We start from the raw sequence: 24,298 nt of genomic DNA, 5'->3' as shown, positions 1-24,298 counted from the left end.
GTATTCATGCAATGGTGTGATAAGTTCCTGCAGTACATTTTTCACTAAGGCAGTGTAACAGCTATCTATGTCGAGAATGTTTTGTGTTGTCAGCAAAAGTTCGGTTTATTCTAATCTGGTATGCGTGGCAAAGGCTTTGGGATTCTGTGCAGTCTCTTTAGTTAAAGGTCTGCTTTTAGTAAGTTATTCGTTATTGTATATGGCACCAATTATTTGTTTGGCGACTGTACTCATTTGCCTAACTCATGCTCCCTTCCATTGTAAGTACATCACACACATAATGTTTTAAACTATTAGTGCTCAGCACTGGTGATGTAAATATATTAAAAAACGATATGCTTACTTTGAATACTAATGAATTTCAAGCATATGTACATTAATGAGCATTTAACAATTTTATGTGTGCCCCATTGAAATTTTTTCAAAACAATTCTTATCAAAGACGCTCTTTTGACCAATAGTTGTATGAAGTTGATCATGTTTTAACTTCTTTTTTTCAGAGTGAAACTGTTTGGTGGAAGCCTTGCATCAGATGTCCACCCCAACAGATCCTGGCGGAATGCCTCACCCCGGTCCTTCTCCTGGACCAGGCCCTTCCCCTGGCCCTATTTTAGGGCCTAGCCCTGGGCCTGGACCCTCACCTGGTTCTGTACATAGCATGATGGGGCCTAGCCCTGGTCCGCCCAGTGTACCCCATCCAATGACAACCCTGGGACCATCAGATTATCCACCAGAAGGCATGCATCAAATGCATAAGGTAAACCAAGGAGAAATCAGTTAAGAGCTTGAGTTTTCTTTCATCTGCTCGCAGCAGGAATCGGTACTTTACAGAGTGTTTGAGAGAATCGTTTTTTCAACATTTATTATATACAGTATCACCTAAAGTAAAAACGTGTTTTTATTCTTATCTCTGTGATCTCTTGTCTAACAAAGCTGCAGGCTTTCTTCCTCAGCTTTTTGAGGTGGATGCATAGGGACAGTAGTGAAAACGATTAAGTAATGTTCTGATTAACAATGAAACTTCTCCAATGAATTGTATGTACATTCTTCTAGTTTGTTTTGACTAATACTGACCTCACTTTGAATTGTGAATTTAAACCTGATTGACATTAACAAAGAGGGCTGCTAATTGGTGAAGAAGCTATTGCCAGCATAGGATTGTTCAGTGTCTTTTTAATATCTCCAAAAGACTGAGGCCTGTATTACGAGTCTGGTGTTTCTGGTCCCGACAGACTTGTGGTGGCGGTCAGACCGCCGCCAAAGCAGCGTTCCGGCCTCTACATTATGACCAAGGTGGAGCCGCCTCAGTCTGACCGCCAGAACCTCCAGGTTGCTGCCAGTCGACAGCCTGGCGGTGCCGGAGGTCCTAATCCACCAGGGCAGCGCTTGCCCTGGGTATTAGGAGTCCCCTCTCTGCCGGCTTTTGCATGGGGGTTTCACTGCCATGCAAAGGCTGGCGGAGAAGGGCTCCCAGGGGCTCCATAAACAGCCCCCCTGAATTACACGCAGTGCAAAGCGCGACCAGTGCTGTTGCACCTGACGCACTGCAACACTGCAACACTGCTGCCAGGTCTATTACGAGCAAGCGATGTGATGAGTTTCTCGCTGGGCCAGCGGGAAACTCGGAGTAGGGCCAACGGGCGGAAAACTGGTGTTGCGGTTTTCCGGCCCAAAGAGTTTGGCGGGCTGGCTCTGCTCATAATGAGGCCCTGATTGTTACTATTTATTCAGACTTGCTTTCTGTTCATGATGTTTGTGGGTTGTTGCAATGACTGTTCACCCTTGCTAAGGGGCTAAACGTACTGTTGTACTTAGCCTCTATTGAAACATTCTAAACATGTTCTGCTTAACAGCATGAAATGTACGATAACTTAATTATTATTTTTCTAATTGAAGGTTTTTTATTGCCAATGTGAAATGTAAATGACATCATTTGATTTTTACTGGAACTGGCAAGACAAACTGTTGCCACTGGGTAAATAAATGTTATGCTTGTCTTTTGTAGGAGCATCTCTATCAGATTCATTTTAATACCTGTATCATATAACGCCAGGACATATTTTATAGGTTTATATTTTTAAAAATTCAGGAGCGGGTGTACAAAAAATGGTAGCAAACTATTGGTTGTAAATTACTATTTTGTGCAACCAGTAAAAAAAAAAGTGAGAATCTATTTATGTTTTATTAGATCTTTTCTTCAAATTCCAAATTGTAGTGGATAGCAGTCTGAGCTACTTCATGAATACTAATAACATAGGTCGCAAATTGCACCTCACTACGTTTGGAGGTCATCACAAGGCTGGGGGCCTGCTGGGGTCAGTAGCCCACCATGTCTGTGATTGCTGTTAATTAAAGCCTTTTTTAATGCAGCCCTTTTTCTGAAATAAAACTGTGTTTAAAAAGACGTTTTTTTCCTTTTTTTGGTAATATATATTTATGAATTGGCGGTGGCAGCGTGTATATTTTCCCAACAAACTGCCTTCTTAGAGGTCCTGGTCACTTTTCAATGTGGCCAGATTATGGCTGCAAAACATACCAATTCTTTATTTGGAAACCTACAACAAACCGCTTTCCAGATACGAATGGTGTCCATTTACAATCCCATTTTAGGAGTCTGAAAAACGTTCCTGATTTCTAAAATAAGAATGGTCCATCTAAAAAAGCCTTTTTACGGTTGCAATTCCGAATCAGAGCTTTTGTGTCATTGAAATGTTTAGGACATCTGGCCCTTGACAGCCAACGGCCATCAAATGCTAACAGATTGGCTTAACCAGTGGAGAGTGGTTGACATATGGTGATTCTGGAACCCAGATACAAGAGTGTACTCCTTTTTTTTTCTACACCCCATGACCTACATGTCCCCATAGATAGATTTGTTGGCACTCCTTCACTGCTCCTCTCCATTATTTTGATGAAATACATGGGGGCGGGGGGAGAGGGAAGAAGGGAAGAAAAGACACACAGACAGACACACACACACACACACCAACACCCCCCCACACCAACACACCCCCACACACACCCCCACACACACACCTTTCAAGGTGATGTTGAGAGGGCACTGCATGGGCATACAGGGAATCATGAGACACCTTAACAAACACATAACCAAATTAGAAAACACGTTTTGGAACTCTTAACCAGAGTAGTGAACAAACCCAGCGCACCAGGAGAACTGTCAGCAGCACGATGTGAGCACATTACATTGCAAGATAGACTGCGCTGTCTTAATTATGCTGCGCACACATGCCACGGCTGATAGGGCATTGGAAGACTCCTTAGGGTGGCTTGTCCTCCAGGAACAACTTCAGTGACGCATAGTGGCACTACGGGTAGATGTAAACCATATAATTTACACACAAACTGCTATACATGATGAATTCACACAACACTACACTCAGGTCTACCAGTCAACCATGAATGCAAGCCCGGAAGCATACATTTCATACTTTGACACTTTGCAGATACCTCGCATCACCATGAACCAGAGAATGGCTCTAGATGGAACAATTACACTTATTGAAATCAAAGAAGCAATTTCAGCGTTAGCCATAGGCACATCTCCAGTCCCTCATGGATTGCCAGCAGATTTTTATAAGACGTATGCGACAAGTGGCTTCTCGCTTACTGGCCATGTATGAAGAAGCTTTGGCTGTTGGCAGCCTGTCTCCCTCCCAAAGGGAGGCACTTATCATTTTGTTGCCCAAACCCAATAGGGATCCACTCCTTGTCGGATCCTACAGACAGCTAGCGTTGCTCAACACTGATTATAAAATCATAGCAAAAATACTTGCGGAATGGCTGGCGCCTAAGATCCCATACTTAGTGCACCCAGATCAGAATAGGTTTGTCCCAGGGTGTAACACTTCTCTAAATCTGTGGTGCTTCTTCAGAGTTATGACCTATGCACGAAACTCCTGGCCCCGGTCCGGGTGCCTAGTCTGAGCCTTCGAATCATTGGAATGGGAATACCTCTTTGCTGCACTATCCCAATATGGCCTGGGCCAACGCTTTCTTTGACTAGTGCGTTTTCTCCATGCAGCCTCATTAATCAAAGTCATAACGGGACCCCTTGTTTCAGCTGCCATCAACAACATACAAAGAAAAACAAGAAAGGGATGCTCTCCGTCACCACTCTTATTCTTACTGGCCATTGAACCACTAGCCTTGCACCAAGGAGGAATACAATGGGACATTCCGCTGGAGGATGGAATACGTGCCATATCTGTACACTGAAAATATGTTGCTTTACATAAAAGATACACACAACATACATGACACGATCACTACCACCTTTAACCAATTTGCCACTCTTTCTGTACTGTGAGTGAATTGGGAAAAATCCGGTCTGTTTCCTTTTCAGCTAGAAGTAGTTGATCCTCAAATTACATTGGCCGGCACACGATTAAACTGGCAATGACACACATTTAGATACCTGGGAATAAAGGTCTATCGTACCATGTCTGACCTGTTTGAGGGCAATGTCACAAAGCTGGTAACATCTGTAAGAGAACTGGTAACATCTATAAGAGAGAAGTGGTGGTGGGAAGAGTGGCACTGTTAAAGATGGTGGCACTGTCTTTTTTGTTATACCACTTCACAAATCTCCTAGTACGCATCCCTGGATCTTTCTTTTGTGCATTGAACAAGCAGTTCCCGGAAAATGGAAATGCAGGCTATCTTTGGCGAACCTTTGCACATCCACAGACAAGGGAGGGTTGGCTGCACCACATCTTGAGCATTTCCCTCTCTCCTCCCAGATTCAGTTGTTAGCCAATTGGATGGCAGAACTGCATATGTCGGACACAGCCACATCCTTCCCCAACTGGTCATTGTCTGAAATTCTGCACTTGTTCCACCCATGTGTGCCAAGGCGTGGAACCCCACATCATTGTTGTTGGGGGTTGCGTATATCTGCTTTCACAGATGCCTACACATCACCAGTCATGCAACGCCCTACGCACTGGGGCTGGCCCTACTGGGTACACCACAACCTGAAAACTACTTGACAATGAACGAGCTGCTACCTTGGCACACAGCAGGTATTCATACACTAGGGAACTTATATAGGGATGTTGTCCTCGTGCAGTATCTAACACTAATGGAGCAAGATGTCCTGCTCCCTGGGGAATTTTTGCTTCATACCTCATTACTAGCCAGTTTGAGACATCACTGGGGAGACATTATCCCGGAACCACATATACACCTTCTGATACAGTATCTATATGTACTGGTCAGGGGCAGATGTTTAATTCTCTGATTCACTTTGCTCTCACACCACCCCACAGCTTCTTAACCTATGACAAAGCTGGGAAATAGACCTACTACGACATTCCACTGAAAAGGAGTGGCTTGCCCTTCTAGAAAACCTGAGATATGCCCGTTTTAGACTCCTTTAACTATACATAATACACTGCGCTTATCTTACACCAGCAAACATAAACAAATTCTATCATAGACTAGAAGCGACATACCCACACTGCTCTTCTGTGGATGCTGATTCACTTCATATACTCTGGTCTTGCCTCCGCTTACATATATACTGGACCAGCATTACTTCGAAACCACCTGCACCGGTCGCCCAGACCTCCATAAATGGGAAATCTGTATTCTGGGTTTATTCCATAGAAACAAGAACACCAGAGTGACCTCCTGTTTCCTAGATTAAGGCTTCTTAGCAGCTAACCGCCTCATTATCCGTAGATGGAAATCCCCAGACCCACCATCGTCCACAGCCTGGGAGCGCCTTAAAGCTTAATTGGTCGCATGTGGAGAGCATGGCCTTACATAGAGAGGACGTGCTTGGTCTGAAGAATTACCACATAGCCACTTTTGGGACAATATTCTGCGCAATATGCAACCTCTCCTCTCCCTTAATGCCAGTGATAGCCTCAGCGCCAAAGTGGAGTCCTCAAATAATCAAGCAGCATTTATGGGCTGGGATTATATACTATACCAATTTAGATGGCATTCCTCACAATAATCGCAAATCACAGTAGTGGTACCCAGGGGCAATGTAATTGCCAGTTACAACAATGGATGGGAAAAATGACAGACGGCAATGGGGTGGGGTGTATTTGGGGTGTTTTGTTTGATGTTCAATTAATGATATTTTATCAAAAGGTACGACTCTGTTACTAATGTACGCCATAGTTTTGTAGACGATTCACCTTCACTAATTGTCACTTGAGAAGTTGCCACACCAACAACTTGTTTGTTGGGTAATTACCTGCAATATGAACGTATGTCCTGATTTCAGAATCAAGACTCTGAGGAGGAGGGGCGACAGAGAGTTGGCGCGCTAGATGGCCGCACCTTCGTGAGACTTCTGCAGTCTGGGGAAAATTCCGTCAGAATCCTCCTGTATGTGGCCCCAACGAAGTTCCCTTTGAGGAGTAAATGATTGTGGAACACAAGAACTGCACAAATAATGAGTGCTGAATCTGGGATACTGGTGTAACCACCTCCCTACACCTAGATATGCAGCGCGATAATGGCGCATGCCACAAGGGCCTGAACACAGTCGCTGCGGACATCGATGGGTGTAAGCTGCTCGCCTGCTGTATGAGGACCCACGACTTATAATCGTTCCGCCCGTTTGTGTCCTTTACCGCCACTGACTTGATTTTGCCCTGTCATGTGTCCCCCACACACCACTACCCAATGGATTTTGGACTAGTGGTGGAACCTGGCTGAAGGTTGGGGTGGGATGCGGCCTACCTGCTTGGCGTGATGGCAAGCCTGCACAGCAAAAGGTGAGTGGTCTAGGCGCAAGTGGGAGAGCCGGATCGGTGTACTGTGCTGCTTCACACATGTGGCTACTGGGGTGTATTAGAGGCTGATAGCAGTGGAGGCCTGACCCATAATTGGGGGCTGCTTGACAGGCCCTTGCTGTACAGCTGCTTAATCGAGGGAGACAGGTAACTCTTTTCAGAGACCTGACACAATCTCTGGTCTGTGCGGAGCAGCTGAGTGGCACGGAGATGGTGCATGATCATTCCTGATGCCTAGCTACCAGCACCCCCTGATTTTGCAACATCACCGCCCGTTGTACGAATAGGCTGTAGAAGCACTGGATATCTGGCACACATAACTGCGAAACTTCATCATTCACTCTCGGGCCATACGAGCTGGGCTTCATGCTAAGATATGGCATCCATAGTGTCCCCTTGTCCCCCCTAACTGGACAACAGCCTTAATGGGGGGTGAGGTGGGATTGGGCCTCTGTGAACTGCCACACTGCTGATTCCTGGCCCAGACCAGCTTGATTTATTTCCAGCAGCAAGACTAGAACAGCCTGAGACCTGCCACTTCCTCCTGCTTTGGCTGTCTCCATAAAGTAACAACATAGTACAATAACATAATAGTATCAAATACACGAGGACAGCCTGGGTCCTAGATGTCGTGAACCTGCATTACTGCCTGCCTTCAGTGATTCCTTCCTCACGATTTCAATATGGGCAACAGGACGGGCCACAATCCAAAATTAATTTTGACATGAGAAAAATCGAATGTAGCCAGCCTGCCTCTGGAGCCAAAAACACTAGATGACACTCCTCCAGAAACCTCTGATGAGAATGTAGACATGGCAGCTCTACTCCTGGCCATGCAGTGGAGCCTAACCTCAGTCGAGACTTAAATGGATGGCATGTGTGCTCGCATGGACGCCGTCATGCACAAACTACAGAAACATGACAGCCGTTTAATGGAAGCTGAACAGCGAATATCGACTGTGGAGGACACTGTCTCCATCCGGGGAGAACATATGCTGCAGATGGAGAAGGTCCTGAAGGTTATAGCCGACATAAATGAGCACCTGGAGGCACAGCCTGAAGAAATAATCTGTGAATAGTGGGAATTCCAGAATCTACTAATACTGGTAACCTAGAGGAATAAGAAGCAAGACTGTTAATTACATTATTCGGAGCGGAATCCTTCTCAAAACTGCTCATTGTCGAACTGGCACATCGGACCTTGGCATCTCCCTCCTAATCTTGCCAAACTGCTTAACTACCGAGATCAAGATATGGCCCTTCCCCTGGCAAGGGTTAAATGGGATTTGCAATTGGAAGGCAACATGGTGACCATCTACCCTGATTTCACAATGGCAATACAAGAGGCACAGAGGAAGTCTGTACAAATCAAACAAAAGCTACGCTCTGCCTCCATTCACTATGCTATACCCAGCCCAACACTGCATCTCCTTCCAAAATAAAGATCACATCTTCACGTCACCGCAGCGGGTAGCCGTATTCCTGCATCGCAATACCTCCCATCTGCCTTCGGTGGATTCATCAAAACAACCATCCAGACTGGCCTCCACTGCCGTGGAGACACTGATGAGCGGCTTTAGGTGTGTGATGGGACCTCTGCACCTGGCACTATTATCTGTCAGCCCTAAAGCATCATAACCAAACCAACAAGGAATGAGCTGAATATACTTAATTTGTTCTCTTTTTAGGATTACACTGGTGACCGCTGTCTGCCCCCTTATGTGAAATGTATACACTTAGGCCCTGCTGCCCACATACAGGTCCTTATCTTGCTCCCTAGACACTCCCGGTTACATGGGGCAACTCCACCTGGCTCTCTTGGTGTTCCCTTGTGCAGATCTCCAAGTTCGATGTTTTAAACAATTCCATATAGATTAATTCTTCTTCTCAAGTTCTATACTACTTTACTCACACAGCTGGTTATCGAGATTCACTTCATTTCACTTTTCCTCGCTCTATTTTAACCTTTCTTTTTCCTATTGATCCTTTCTCTTCTTAGAGATCTCTCTCTACCACTACCTTTCTCTACTACTGACACAAATGCTGAGATGCTGTGTTGATTCCACACTTAGGCCCTCATTCTGACCCTGGCGGTCGGCGGAGAGGCGGCGGTCGGACCGCGAACAGACTGGCGGTATTAAAAATGGCATTCTGACCCTGGCGGGAACCGCCAACACAGCCCGCCAACTTAACACTCCGACCGCCACAGCGGTACAAACAAACAGCGCGGCGGTTCCCGCCAACAGCCCGGCGGCAGACAAAGTACCGCCCACCCTATTACGACCCACCAATCTGCCACCTTTTCCGGGGCGGGAGCACCGCCGATAAGAACACGGCGGAAACAGACTACGAACGGGAAAACGCTCACCTCTACGCACTCCACGCGAGATTCCGGCAGTATGGAGCCAGAGTTACAGGTCATCCCCGCACTCCTATTCCTCCTCATATACCAGGAGCACGCCCGGCGGCGCGGAAGACATCGGTGAGTACTGCACCTACGACACAGGGGAGGGAAAAGATTACCGGCACACACCCACCCACCCACACCCACTACAACACACACATCAATGCATTCCCACAGATCACTGTCACAACCCACAAACCACCCCCCTCCGAAATAATGCAAAGACCAAAAGAAGAGATCATAAACGGCCAGATATATTGAAATATGGACACCAGTAATCCAAATAAATAAATAAACTATGTACAAAATATATACAGCTACTAAATGTAGTCCAACCACTGTCCGTGGATCACAGGGGTCCTGTGCAAAGGGGCAAGGCCCAGTCCCACGACAAGAACTCCACGGAGAGAACACTGCAGGGGCATCAGAAAGAAAATAGGACAGGCACCTCAGGGGGAAGGGAAGGGGGGGCACCTCAGCCACTTGAGTACACGACGCCAGATCCACAAGGGGACTCCATGACCACTGGCCCATCCTGGGGAGTGCAAAGCCACAGTCCATACAGTCCATACAGTGGGTGGCCTGCCCACTGGGCCATCCTGGGGAGAGCAAAGCCACAGTCCATACAGTCCATACAGTGGGTGGCCTGCCCACTGGGCCATCCTGGGGAGAGCAAAGCCACAGTCCATACAGTCCATACAGTGGGTGGCCTGCCCACTGGGCCATCCTGGGGAGAGCAAAGCCACAGTCCATACAGTCCATACAGTGGGTGGCCTGCCCACTGGGCCATCCTGGGGAGAGCAAAGCCACAGTCCATACAGTCCATACAGTGGGTGGCCTGCCCACTGGGCCATCCTGGGGAGAGCAAAGCCACAGTCCATACAGTCCATACAGTGGGTGGCCTGCCCACTGGGCCATCCTGGGGAGAGCAAAGCCACAGTCCATACAGTCCATACAGTGGGTGGCCTGCCCACTGGGCCATCCTGGGGAGAGCAAAGCCACAGTCCATACAGTCCATAACAGACCCCACTGCCACTGGAGGAGGCAAGTTGGCCAGAGGACATCCTGCAGCCCTGCCCGAGATAGATCCTGCCCTGCCACGTCTGCCAAAGGGCCAGCGGTTCTTGCCCTGAAGGGCCCAGTTCAGCGGTTCATGAGACGGCGGGGCCCAGTTCAGCGGTTCTTGCCTTGAAGGGCCCAGTTCAGCGGTTCTTGCCTTGAAGGGCCCAGTTCAGCGGTTCTTGAGACGGCGGGCCCAGTTCAGCGGTTCTTGCCTTGAAGGGCCCAGTTCAGCGGTTCTTGAGACGGCGGGGCCCAGTTCAGCGGTTCTTGCCCTGAAGGGCCCAGTTCAGCGGTTCTTGAGACGGCGGGGCCCAGTTCAGCGGTTCTTGCCCTGAAGGGCCCAGTTCAGCGGTTCTTGAGACGGCGGGGCCCAGTTCAGCGGTTCTGGAGACGGCGGGGCCCAGTTCAGCGGTTCTTGCCTTGAAGGGCCCAGTTCAGCGGTTCTTGAGACGGCGGGGCCCAGTTCAGCGGTTCTTGAGACGGCGGGGCCCAGTTCAGCGGTTCTTGCCTTGAAGGGCCCAGTTCAGCGGTTCTTGAGACGGCGGGGCCCAGTTCAGCGGTTCTTGAGACGGCGGGGCCCAGTTCAGCGGTTCTTGAGACGGCGGGGCCCAGTTCAGCGGTTCTTGCCTTGAAGGGCCCAGTTCAGCGGTTCTTGAGACGGCGGGGCCCAGTTCAGCGGTTCTTGAGACGGCGGGGCCCAGTTCAGCGGTTCTTGCCTTGAAGGGCCCAGTTCAGCGGTTCTTGCCTTGAAGGGCCCAGTTCAGCGGTTCTTGAGACGGCGGGGCCCAGTTCAGCGGTTCTTGCCTTGAAGGGCCCAGTTCAGCGGTTCTTGAGACGGCGGGGCCCAGTTCAGCGGTTCTTGCCCTGAAGGGCCCAGTTCAGCGGTTCTTGAGACGGCGGGGCCCAGTTCAGCGGTTCTTGCCCTGAAGGGCCCAGTTCAGCGGTTCTTGAGACGGCGGGGCCCAGTTCAGCGGTTCTGGAGACGGCGGGGCCCAGTTCAGCGGTTCTTGCCTTGAAGGGCCCAGTTCAGCGGTTCTTGAGACGGCGGGGCCCAGTTCAGCGGTTCTTGCCTTGAAGGGCCCAGTTCAGCGGTTCTTGCCTTGAAGGGCCCAGTTCAGCGGTTCTTGAGACGGCGGGGCCCAGTTCAGCGGTTCTTGAGACGGCGGGGCCCAGTTCAGCGGTTCTTGAGACGGCGGGGCCCAGTTCAGCGGTTCTTGCCTTGAAGGGCCCAGTTCAGCGGTTCGTGAGACGGCGGGGCCCAGTTCAGCGGTTCTTGAGACGGCGGGGCCCAGTTCAGCGGTTCTTGAGACGGCGGGGCCCAGTTCAGCGGTTCTTGAGACGGCGGGGCCCAGTTCAGCGGTTCTTGCCTTGAAGGGCCCAGTTCAGCGGTTCTTGCCTTGAAGGGCCCAGTTCAGCGGTTCTTGAGACGGCGGGGCCCAGTTCAGCGGTTCTTGCCTTGAAGGGCCCAGTTCAGCGGTTCTTGAGACGGCGGGGCCCAGTTCAGCGGTTCTTGAGACGGCGGGGCCCAGTTCAGCGGTTCTTGAGACGGCGGACGGTCTATGGCCAACTGCTAATTGCCTGGTGGTGCCCTCCTGGGCAGCGGGGATGGTGCTTCTTCACTGCCCACCTGGGCTGTGGGTGGTGGGGCCCTCCTGGCCAGCTGGGCTGGGTCCTCCCTGGGCAGCGGCTATGGGGGTGGTGGGCTCTCCCGGGGCAGCTGTGCCGGTTCCTCCCGGGGCAGCGGCTATGGGGGTTGTGGGCTCCTCCTGGGCAGCAGGCCTGCTGCCTGACCTCTCCAACTTGCTGCCCTTGCCCTCCTTAGTCGTCGGCCTGTGGCCCTTGCCTCCCTTTGGAGCTGTGGCTGGTGACTGTCTCTGGGTGGTGTCCGGGGGGGATGTAGAAGGCGGGCTCCTGCGGCGCCCCTTCCGCCTTCTGCTCCTCTTCCCAGAGGGTGGGCTGGCTGTCCCCTTGCTGCTGGGCGAAGATCCAGACATGCGGGCTGGCGGGCTCCAATACCCCTGCACCCTTGTCAAGGGGGCTGCAGGGCTGGTGGTGGCTGAGGTGCTCTTCTTACCCCGACGAGAAGGAGGGGGGGGCTCAGGGTCAGGAAAGAAGTTAGTAGTGGCGAGGAAGAGCTTCTTGGGACAATGGAGAGTGGTAGGTACAGTGGGAATGGGAGTGGAGGGAGAGGATGTGGTTGTAGGTGAGTCACGTTTGCTGTCTTTGGGTGCAGGTGCAGGAGGGATAGGCTGTTGTGAGGTGGATGGCTGTTGGGTGGGTGGGTGGCTGCGTTTGTGTGGTGTGGAAGAGGGGGTGACAGACACAGTGGGAGAGGACACAGGGGACGTGTAAATGGCAGTGGGGATGGTGACTGCACGTGTGCGGACTGGAGTGGAGGGTGTGCTGGTGATGGAAACACTGGCTGATGGTGAGGTGAATGGAGGTGTGAGTGTAGACGTCACAGGGAGGGAGGAGGGAGACGAGGAGGTGGGGGTCACAGAGGTGGTAGTGACTGTTGGCATGTCTGCATCGGAATGTTGCGTGTGTGAATGTCTGGGTGATCTGTGGTGCTTATGTTTGGATGAGCTTCTCTTGGGTGTTGAGGTGTGTGCAGGCTGGTCTGATGGTGTGGGTGGGACAGGCAGAGGAACAGGAGACTGGGAGGAGGGAGTTAGTAGAGGCAGGCAGGAGACAGGGACAATGGCTGCCGTCAGTGCTGAGGCCAGAGCCTGGAACGATCGCTGATGGGCAGCCTGACCCGAATGAATGCCCTCCAGGTACGCATTGCTGCGATGAACCTCCCTCTCCACCCCCTGGATGGCATTCAAAAGGGTAGTCTGCCCAACAATGAGCGTTCGGAGGAGGTCAATGACCTCCTCACTGAGGGCAGCGGGGGTAACAGGGGCAGGGCCTGAGGTGCCTGGGGCGAAGGAGATGCCCGGCTTCCTGGCAGAGCGGGCACGGGGCGAACGAGGAGGGGCTGCTGGGAGGGCGGAGATGGTGCGCTGGGTGGCGGCTGTACCTGTAATGGCGGGGGGCACGGATGGTGCCACCCCCGCAAGGGAGCCCCCTTCCGAGGACGTGTCCGTGTCGCTGCAGGCTCCAGTCGTCCCCGTCGTGGAGCTCCCCTCGCCCTCCGTCTCACTGGTCCAGTCTGACTCTGTGGCATGGCCCTCCTGGGCCATGTGAGATGCAGCTCCCTCCTGCCCCGATGCCACTTCTCCTCCGCCTGATGATGCTGATGCACACAAGCACAGAAAGACAAACAAAAAGGGGGGGGGAGAGAGAAATAAAGGGATATTGAGTACATGGATCTCCGGTACAGTTAGCGGACATGACAGACACAGATGCCCCCTGCACTAAGTTGCGCACTTGGGGTCCGCTACGCATTCCGTGGAACATGCCCTACACGCCTAGAGTTGTCAACTGCACCCATGGATGACACGGCCCAGGGATGGCTGTACTGACACACTACTGAGGGTGGTGGCTGGGGACACAGGGGCTTACGGGGGTGCCCAGCCTACAGATATCGCCCTGGCCTAGGGGGACCCACAGCCCTCCTCCCCCACCCAGACACCTCCACTGCACGACAACAGAGTAGATGATGCTTGTACTCACCCCCTTGTGTCTGCTGTGCTGCCCTCACGCGCCCATCCAAATCAGGGTAGGCCACCGCCAGGATCCGGAACATCAGGGGGCTCAGTTGACGGCAGGCACCCCGCCTACGTTGGGAGGCCATCCCCAGCAGAGACTCGGCGGTCTTCTTGGTCCCGCGGCGGATGTCCTCCCACCTCTTGCGGCAGTGGGTGCCCCGTCGATGGTGGACCCCCAGGCCCCGGACTTCCTTGGCGATGGCACGCCAAATCCCGATCTTCTCATGGGCGCGGACCTATGTGACACGTACAGGGAGGGAGAAATACCACGTTCAAGTTACTCAGCATTTTCCTTTCCAGTGGCCCAACGCCCCCCATCCCCGCCAGGCCCCCCGCCATGCCCAACATGCCCCCCATCCCCGCCAGGCCCCCCGCCAGGCCCCCCGCCATGCCCAACATGCACCCCATCCCCGCCAGGCCCCCCGCCAGCCCCAACATGCACCCCATCCCCGCCAGGCCCCCCGCCATGCCCAACATGCACCCCATCCCCGCCAAGGCCCCCCGCCAGCCCCAACATGCACCCCATTCCCGCCAGGCCCCCCGCCAGGCCCCCCGCCATGCCCAACATGCCCCCCATCCCCGCCAGGCCCCCCGCCATGCCCAACATGCACCCCATCCCCGCCAGGCCCCCCGCCAGCCCCAACATGCCCCCCATCCCCGCCAGGCCCCCCGCCAGGCCCCCCGCCATGCCCAACATGCCCCCCATCCCCGCCAGGCCCCCCGCCAGGCCCCCCGCCATGCCCAACATGCCCCCCATCCCCGCCAGGCCCCCCGCCATGCCCAACATGCCCCCCATCCCCGCCAGGCCCCCCGCCAGGCCCCCCGCCATGCCCAACATGCACCCCATCCCCGCCAGGCCCCCGCCAGCCCCAACATGCCCCCCATCCCCGCCAGGCCCCCAAGCCAGCCAGTGGCCCCAAATCCAGATAGAATTAAACTCACTTGTTGGTCTGGAGGACCGTAGAGTAGCGCATACTGGGGGAGGACCCCATCCACAAGTTTCTCCAACTCCTCTCCAGTGAAGGCAGGGGCCCTTTCCCCAGTCGCAGCAGCCATTGTCCCTTCCAGACCGAGGTCACAGCAACACTTGCAGTATAGGTCCTCTCCTGTGAAAGTTCAAGTCGCAAGTGGATAAGTAGATAGAAAATGGCGGTCACGTCCGCGGCGGTGCGTACCGCGGCGGTGCGTCCCGCCACCGCCGGCGCCCTTCGCCATTGGCTCCTGAAACCCATAGGCTTCAATGTTAACCAATGCGGCTTCGCGCCGCGGTCTTGGCCCGCCGCCCGCCGCGGTGTGCCACGCCAGCGCATTGACCTCACATCCCATTGTCACATTTCACAGGTCAGGCAGCCGCCATTTCCAGGGCCCACATGGCTCAATTTCAACTGCGTCACACAGGCCTAGGCCTTGCATAGCCACTCATACACGCCATTCACTGCATAGAGAATCGTATACTGTGCTAGCTGTGAGTACGTACCTGTGGGTTGCCTGACTGTGTGCTCCATGTTGTCCTTCCTAGGCACCGTCCGCTGGGTTGGGCGAGGAGACGGATGAATCCTCCCGTGTACCGACCGCTGGTGGACCTGTCGACAATGGAAGAACGCCACATTATCCTGACCTACCGTCTTAACCGTGCCACTATCCATGAACTGTGTGCCCGGCTGGAGCCCGACCTGATGTCCCCCATCCGCCAACCCACAGGGATTCCCCCTCTGGTGCAGGTCATGTCAGTACTCCATTTCTTGGCAAGTGGGTCATTTCAGACAACCGTGGGAATTGCTTCTGGGATGTCTCAGCCCATGTTTTCAAAGGTGTTATCCAGAGTGTTGTCTGCCCTGATGAAATCCGTGAGGAACTACATCATTTTCCCTGAGGTGGGCGAACTGGCTACAGTGAAGGGTGATTTCTACGCCCTTGGACATATTCCCAACGTAATTGGTGCCATTGATGGGACCCATGTGGCTTTGGTTCCCCCAAGAGACAGGGAGCAGGTGTACAGGAACAGAAAAAGTTACCATTCAATGAACATCCAGGTGGTGTGTTTGGCTGACCAGTACATCTCGCATGTAAATGCCAAATTCCCAGGGTCAGTGCATGACGCCTACATCCTCAGGAATAGCAGCATCCCTTACGTGATGGAACAGCTACAGAGACACCGTGTATGGCTAGTGGGGGACTCTGGGTACCCCAACCTGTTGTGGCTACTGACCCCAGTAAGGAATCCCCGGACCAGGGCAGAGGAACGGTACAATGAGGCCCATGGGCGTACTAGGAGGGTGATCGAACGCACCTTTGGCCTCCTAAAGGCCAGGTTTCGCTGCCTGCATATGACCGGTGGATCCCTAATGTACTCACCTAAGAAGGTGTGTCACATCATCGTGGCCTGCTGCATGCTTCACAACCTGGCTTTGCGCCGCCAGGTGCCTTTCCTGCAGGAGGATGGTCGAGACGGTGGTGTTGTGGCAGCGGTGGAACCTGAGGAGAGTGACGAGGAGGAAGACGACGGGGCTGAAACAGACAACAGGGACAGAATCATTGAACAGTACTTCCAATAGGACACAGGTAACATTTCAAAGATAATTTAGTAAAAGTTAACTACTCTGCAGCATCTCTGCTGCCTGTCTATTTGCCCCAGTGTATGATGACTGAGTTTTGGCTTTTCCCTCCCTATTTCAGATCTGGGGTCCCCACTACGAGTCCTGTGCTTCGTTTCCCCATGGACTACAGCTTTGTGGCAGCTGTTTGTTGACTTCACTATGTACAAGGACATATTTGCACTGTCATGTCAATTACAATCTATTGAAATCACAGCCAGACTCCTGATATTTTGGTGCAAAATAGGTGTTTATTGAAGTGCTCAAAATGGGATGGGTGGTTTCAAGTGGGTGGGGGCTATGGTGAAGGAATGTCCATGGCAGAGTCCAGAGTAACAGTCACACAGGTGCATTGTCCAGAGGCCTGTGGAGAGATGGAGCATGGGCAGTTCGAGGATGGACAGGGTGACAATGTGGGACAGTGGGATGACATCAGGTGGTATCCATTGCTGGCGGGGGTCTTGACATCCTACTCTGTCTTGCGAGATCTCAGGGCCCTCTTGCGGGGTGGTTCTTCTCCTGCAGGAGGTGGGGGTCTGGTGGGCTGCTGCTGTGCGGGGGCCTCCTGTCCACTAGCGCCGGCGGAGGTGGATGGCTGTTCTTGGTCCCGGCTAGTGGCAGGGGCCCTTGGGTGTTGTTCAGTGTCCGCCCTGCTGTTTACGAGGTCCTGCAGCAGCCCTACCATGGTAACCAGGGTGGTGTTGATGGCTCGGATGTCCTCCCTGTACCCCCGATAGTGTTCCTCCTGCAGCACCTGGATCTCCTGGAACCGGGCCAGTACCGTCGCCATCGTCTCCTGGGAGCGGTTGTATGCTCCCATGATGGTGGTGAGGACCTCGTGGAGAGTGGGTTCCCTGGGCCTCTCCTCCCCCCCCCTGTCGCACAGCTGCCCGCCGAGTTGCCCTGTTTCCCTGGGCCTCTGCCCCCTGGCCGGTGTGCCCACTACCACTGCCCCCAGGTCCCTGTTGTTGTTGGGGTGGTGGGTTATCCTGGGTGCCCTGTAGTGGTAGACACACCGCAGATTGACGCGCCCTGGAGACAGAGGCATGGGCCCGCTGGGTGGGAGCTGTGCTGGTGTTCCCAGAGGGGTTAGGGTCTATAGTGGCCTGTGCCTGTGTGAGGGGAACCGACTGTCCAGAGGTCCCCGATGGTCCGGGCTGGTCATCGGTGTCCAGATCGACAGAGCTGCTGTCATCGCTGACGGCCTCTTGGGTGGGGGGTGTGGATAATTCTGGCCCCTCCGCCGCGGTGTGTTGACGGTCGGGTCCTGCAGGGGTATAGAGGTATAGTTATAGTTTCAATGTGTGGCATATGGGTGTATCTGTGGGTTCCTGTGTCCCCAAGTGCTGGCATTCGTGTGTGGGTGCTTTGGTGAGGGTGGCTTGTGGGGGGGATGTGTATATGCATTGGGCATGCTTTGGTGATGGGTGTCCATGCTTAGTGGACGCATGCAGGCCTAGGTTTTGGGATGTGTGGGTTGTGATGGTGAGACATTGGCGGGGAATAGGTGTGCTGGGGGTGGGGGTGAGGATGGTGGTGGGGGTGAGGATGGTGGTGGGGGTGAGGGTGGGGGTGAGGATGGTGGTGGGGGTGAGGGTGGGGGTGAGGATGGGGGTGGGGGTGAGGGTGGGGTTCGAGGATGGGGGTGAGGGTTGGGGTCTGATTTGGCATGCAGGTGGGGGGGAAGCAGTATTGAAGCTTCAACTTACCAGTATCCATTCCTCCGCCGACTCCTGCGAGGCCGTCAGGATGCAGGATGTTCAAGACTTCCTCCTCCCATGATGTGAATTGTGGGGGTTGAGGTGGGGGTCCTCCGCCAGTCTTCTGCACGGCGATGTTGTGCCTGGATACCATGGAACGCACCTTCCCCCGTAGGTCGTTCCATCGCTTCCTGATGTCTTCCCGATTTCTGGGGTGCTGTCCCACTGCGTTCACCCTGTCGACAATCCTCTGCCATAGCTCCGTCCTCCGGGCAATGCTGGTGTATTGGACCTGTGTGCCGAACAGCTGGGGCTCTACACGAACGATTTCCTCCACCATAACCCTGAGTTCTTCGTCTGTGAAGCGGGGTTGTCTTTGGGGTGCCATGGGGTGGTGTGTATGATGTGTGGGGTGGAGTATGTGTATTTAAGTGAGTTGAGTGTGGTGGTGTGTGTTGTTTTGTGTGTGGATAGTGTGTGGGTGATGGTGTTGAGTGGCTGTGGCTGTTATGTTTTGGATGCTGGTGTCTCGCTCTTGCCTTCTTTACGATTTTGTAAGCGTAGGGGTTTGTGGGTGATGTGGGTGGGTGTTTTATATTGTATTGTGTGTGTGGGAGTGGTGTGTGTATGTGTATCAGGTGTGTGGGATTCAAATCGTCCAATGTGGGTGAGTTTTGTTCGTTGGTGGGTATTCTGACCGCGCCGGTGTGTCCCGCCAATGGAATACCGCGTTTGAATGACCGCCGCGTGGATTCGTGGGTCGTAATGGGATGGGCGTATTTCTGTTGGCGTGGCGGTGGAGGTTTGGTCACCTCCACCTTTCCGCCGACCGCTGGTCTGGCGGTCTGTTGTGGCGGTCGGATTTTCGGAGGTTTGCCTTCTGCGGGTCAGAATGACCGTGGCGGGTTTCCGCGACCGCGGCGGGATTATGGAGGATTTCTGACCGGCGGTAGGCGCCTTTTACCGCCGAGGTCAGAATGACCCCCTTAATGTTGTGTTGAGGGATTTGAGAGTGGGCTATGATAGTCTGACGGGATTAAGCCGTCAGTGTGGGTGGTTACGGGAACGTTTGAATTGTTTCGATATATACTCACATTGCTTCTGGTGCCACTATGCTACACATCATACATGACATCGGTATATAATTGCTGTTGTACATTATATATACTTATACACCCACCTGGAGAAGACTAGAGATATCATTCCCTGGATAAATACATGACAGTAACATACAACTGCCTAACATGGAATGTCAGAGGGCTGATGGCCCACGTAAACGTAGACATATTCTTGCTTATCTGGAGAGACTTAATATCCATATCGCTCTCTTACAAGAGTCTCATTTGAAAGAATCGGCGAACACAACATTTGCGCCCCGCTGGGCATCGTATAAGCAATTCTCTCCCTTTTCCAGCTATGCACGCAGCACCATTATCCTGATAAGTAAAGGGGGTTCTGTACATGGCAACAGTCGCTAAGAATGATGACCGGGGTGAAACACGTTGATGTGGGGATGACTTGCTTCAACACTAATTACTGTAGTCAATTGCTATGGCCCCAACTCAGACAACCCCACATTCTTTGACAGACTCTGGGGACAGATCATCAACATTGGCTCACTACATGTTTTATGGGGTGAATGAAATATTGGATAGATCACATTCCCCACCCACATATCACAGCTCAGCGGCATGGCGTGTACAAGAAATAATGTCTGAAAATAATCTGGTAGATTCCTGGAGGATGTTGTACCTCCTAAGACAGGGAGGGCACCTTCTACTAGCTGGTGCATAATAGCTGGACACAGATAGATTACTGGTTGGTGTGTAGGGGATTACATAGTTGCGTACAGAGGGTCACGCATCTGGCATGCACGTAGTCTGATAATGCCCCAGTGCTGCTAGAATTGTGTCCCCCTCCATTCACACCACTGGGAGCTAATGGGAGACTCTTCCCCCAACCTGCTGTTAGAGGCTCCCTTCTGAGAAGAATTAAGGTAGGAGAATATTGAATTTTTTAACAATAATAAAGACTCAGTATAACATGTGAGTACAATGTGGGAGGCCTTCTAGGTCACTATGTGAGTCCTTTGTCTAGCGAAAGGCCGAGGAATACTGAAATCAATATGAGATGAACTCAGTTAAAAATTACTCTGGAAGCAGATCTGAGCTCTGTGCCAAACTCCCAGTTGACCCAGCAGAGACGCCTCTCCATATCGGAATACCAGGAGGCAACGGAGCGAGAAATCCTTTATGGGAGTAAATCTATACAAGCCTATGGGGATGACGAGTTCCTGAGACGCATGTTGGCAGTTATGAGCTGCAAACCATGCCACATCAATAACATTCTCGAGATACATGAGATTGACAGTACAGTCTGCAGAGACAGACCGTGTATTCTACGCGCCTTCATGACCTTTTACAGTGATCTGTACACTGTTCACACTCAGCAGAGTGCTGATGTTGATGAAGACCTGGAAGACGTGGCATTACGGGGGGGCTCAACAATGCTCAGAGACAATATTTGTTGGCAGAATTTGGGTAGGAGGAAATTTGAAAGGCTGTTATGCAGCTGCATTCCAGCAGGGCCCTACGCCCCGATGGTATACCTAAGTTCTATAAAACCTCTGATACTGAAATCTGTCTAACAAGAGGCGCGTGAACTGTGCCTCCTCCCGCTCTCTGTGCTAGAGGCAAGGATTACAGCCTTGCTTAAACAAGGGAAGCCACCTGACCGTTGTGAATCTTACAGGCCCCTGTCACTCCTTAATTGTGACGCTACGATACTTAACAAAATAATGGCTAATCGAGTCTCTCTCCTCATGTCCTTCCTGGTCAGACCTGACCAGTCGGGATTTATACCAGGGTGGTCCACATCACATAATCTGCGAACCCTATTTGCTTTATCACAAGATCTTGACCCAGACGTAGCCGCAGTGGCTGCTTTTTTAGATGCCACTAAGGCCTTCGACTCACTAGAATGGAGCTACCTTATAACTGTGGTAAGACGAATGGGCTACCCAGTGTCCTCCCTGCAGTGGATAGCCCTCCTCTATTCCCAACCAATGTCGCAACTCAGAATAAATGGTGCGGACTCAATCCCATTGTGATATCATGGAGCTCCCTCCAGGGATGCCCTCTGTCGGCGTTACGTTTTGCGCTGGCTGTAGATCTGCTGGTAGCAAACTTCTTCAACATCATCGAGAATTTGCCATATGCTATCTGTCCCACCACATCTTAGTTTCGTTATATGCAAACAATATAATACTATATCTGAAAAATCCGCATGTCAGCTTGAATACAGTGTTAGATTAGTTTGCTCCCTTTGGGTGACTCGCCAGGATACACATGAATTGGAACAAGTCCCAATTCCCTCTAACACCAGCTACCCCAGTATTCGTGCCAGACTTTCCCTTGGAATGGGGCGACTCAGTTTTGAGATATCTCGGAATCACTGTATATACCAACCCAGCGGATGTTATATGTGCGAATTACGGGACAGCCCTCACTAAAATGAAGGATGATATCACTTAGTGGATTTCATTGACACTCTATTGCGGGGCTCATCGCCCTCATTAAAATGGTTATCCTACCCAAATTCCTATACCTCTTTCTTAATATCCCTGTCATCCAGGACGACATTTCTTTAAAACACTTCAAACACAACTGACCTGATTAGTATGGGGGGGGGAACAACCTCGGCTGGCATGGGCTACCCTAACACGATCATTCTCCAAGAGAGGCTTTGAAGCCCCAAATATGGAGCTCTACTTTCTTTGCGCCCAAGCGCATTATGCTATACATTGGTACAAGCCCACCCTATATATGCCAAATGTGGTAGTTGAACAAAGATAAATGGCCCCTATACCTCCCTCTTCCCATTTAGGAGCGAAGATTCCTTCCCCTCAGTATGCAGAGGCTTCAGTTGCGTGCATCTTCTCCGCATGGCGTAGACTGGCGGACAAATGAGGAAAACTGTTGCTTTACTCTCAGCTAATGCTACTCCCTTATCATCCATCTTTCCCAGTCACACATGAAGTGACCTGTCGGCGAATGATGCAGAAATAAGATCTTGTAACGTGGGGAGACGTATACAGTGATAATACATTTATCATACGGGAGACATTGTTTGAGGGGGAAGACCCCCTCCTTTGGACATACTCCTCTACATACGCTTACGTAATAACACGAGACCAAGGTACCATTGAGTTCCCACCTGAGCCCCCCCACCTTAGACACTTTGCATACATTACTTCAAGTCACAGGTCCTAAACACATCGTTTAGACCTTGTATCATACTGCCCAAAAAGAATATCCTATTCCTACTTCCAGAGCACACACCCAGTGGGAGTCGGAATTGGGACTCTTCATTGCTGAAGAGCAATGGCGGTTCTGATGCATACAAACTGGTATACTCTTCCCCCATAGCTGACTGAGAATAATACACTATACATTTCTACACAGACTGTATTACACGCCTGCCTGGCTATATCGTTTTCATTTGCTTGATGATGATTGCTGCACGAGATGTGGGATGGGTGAAGCTGATTTTCTTCACTTAGCTGGGGTGTGTGTCTCCGTTCAGGCCTACTCGAAAGAGATAAAAGCAGCACTGTCCCTCATGATAGGACAAGCCATTCCACTCATGCCGCTCATAGCACTTCTAGAACATGTCAAAAATATTGATCACCACTATGGGAAATATGTGCCACTGAGTCTTCTCTTGGTGAATTGTAAGATAGCTTGTAGGTGGGGGGAGAGGAAGAGCACCCACCTTTAAGGCCTGGCTACATGATTTGTTATATTGTCAAGAACAAATTACCTATTACCCCCACGATCCTGACCCAGAGACACATGGGACCACTTGCTACCTTCTGACTCTAACGCCAGACCCTGCGGTGGATGGTGACCTTACCAACGCCAGCGAAGAATACATACCCAGTCTATTATAGGGGTAGCCCTGTTATTACATTGTTCCACTCTGCAGTCTTTAATGTTGGTGGGTCCACTGGTCTTACTACTACATAGCACTGCCATGAGAATGCAGATGGCGTGACATGTCTGATCCTGTCCCCACACCATTCTACCCACGCCATGAACCATTTTCAAATAGTCTGTAATGATACATAATGAATATTGACACCTAAGCACCAGAAGCGAACACTCGTCACTTATGATGTAGTTGAACATAATAACTATTGCTGTTGGCAAATGTATGTATACGCAGAATGTTATAAATGTCATCATACTGTCTTACACTCAATATAGATAATTGGTGCTCTACATGTCGCAAATTGATTTTGTATTAAACTGCTAAAATCATTTGCTATTAATACATTTATTGTACACAGTATAATTATATTCCAGGCGTTTCATTGTATTGTACAACTTTATAATACCTTCAATAAACGGATTCAAACAAAAAAGAAACCATATCAGTTGATGTGAGGGCATCTTTTCTTCTTTCCCTCCCAAAGAGCCTATATTGAACAGATACCCTTATGATAGGAGAATTAGCTAGCTGTATATTAAACACTGAATTTGAGACAGTCAGATTCTTAAACATCCTTGTGTGTTACTTGGGATGCAAACATTAATTGTGGAAATTATGTACTCCTGTGCCACCTCTTCCACACAGTAGCTTAGGCATTTGACGTACTATCTTCTAAACCTGTCCCTTGCATTGATGGTGGTTGAGGAATTGATCTGATCCTATAAAGCCAGTCTTCTCAGGCACCTGAAATGGGTGGAAATATCAATGTTATACGCTTGCCCAACAGACATTTTTTTCATCAACTTATGAATGTAAGCACTTCATTGTGTTGCAGGCTACTCATAGAAATTTCCTGCTACATAATAGCTGGACACGGATAGTCATATTTCTCCACCAGTTGAAATAAAGCCATGGAGGCCGCACCTAGGCATTTTACTGGTTTCTTTGCACCAGTAAGTAGAATAATGAAATTGCTGCATCACAAAATCTTGGTGCTGATGTTTTGAAGAAAACAGTCACAGATGAAGGCTCTAGTTAAGTAGAGGACTTATTATTTAATCTTCATGGCTGATGAAATTCTTTTTCAAGTAATTTAGCATTCCTTGTCGTTCCATGATAT

The 24,298-nt window shown here is 51.3% G+C and overlaps 1 protein-coding gene across 5 annotated transcripts in view; it reads left to right on the top strand.

Annotated features, from left to right (window-relative positions):
* The window catches only part of SMARCA2 (SWI/SNF related BAF chromatin remodeling complex subunit ATPase 2), a 1,363,970-nt gene that overhangs the window by 83,606 nt on the left and 1,256,066 nt on the right, over positions 1-24,298 (top strand). For all 5 annotated transcript variants that reach the window (XM_069228509.1, XM_069228519.1, XM_069228497.1 and 2 more), the window contains exon 2: positions 501-757. In XM_069228509.1, the coding sequence (XP_069084610.1) occupies positions 533-757 (225 nt within the window). In that variant the 5' untranslated portion in view covers positions 501-532. The remainder of the gene's footprint in view (positions 1-500; positions 758-24,298) is intronic.

The sequence above is a fragment of the Pleurodeles waltl genome, chromosome 1_1 (genome assembly GCF_031143425.1).
Source record: "Pleurodeles waltl isolate 20211129_DDA chromosome 1_1, aPleWal1.hap1.20221129, whole genome shotgun sequence".
NCBI classification, from domain to species: domain Eukaryota; kingdom Metazoa; phylum Chordata; class Amphibia; order Caudata; family Salamandridae; genus Pleurodeles; species Pleurodeles waltl.
The sequence above is the reverse complement of the archived record's forward strand: the minus strand, read 5'-3'. Positions and strand labels throughout refer to the sequence as shown.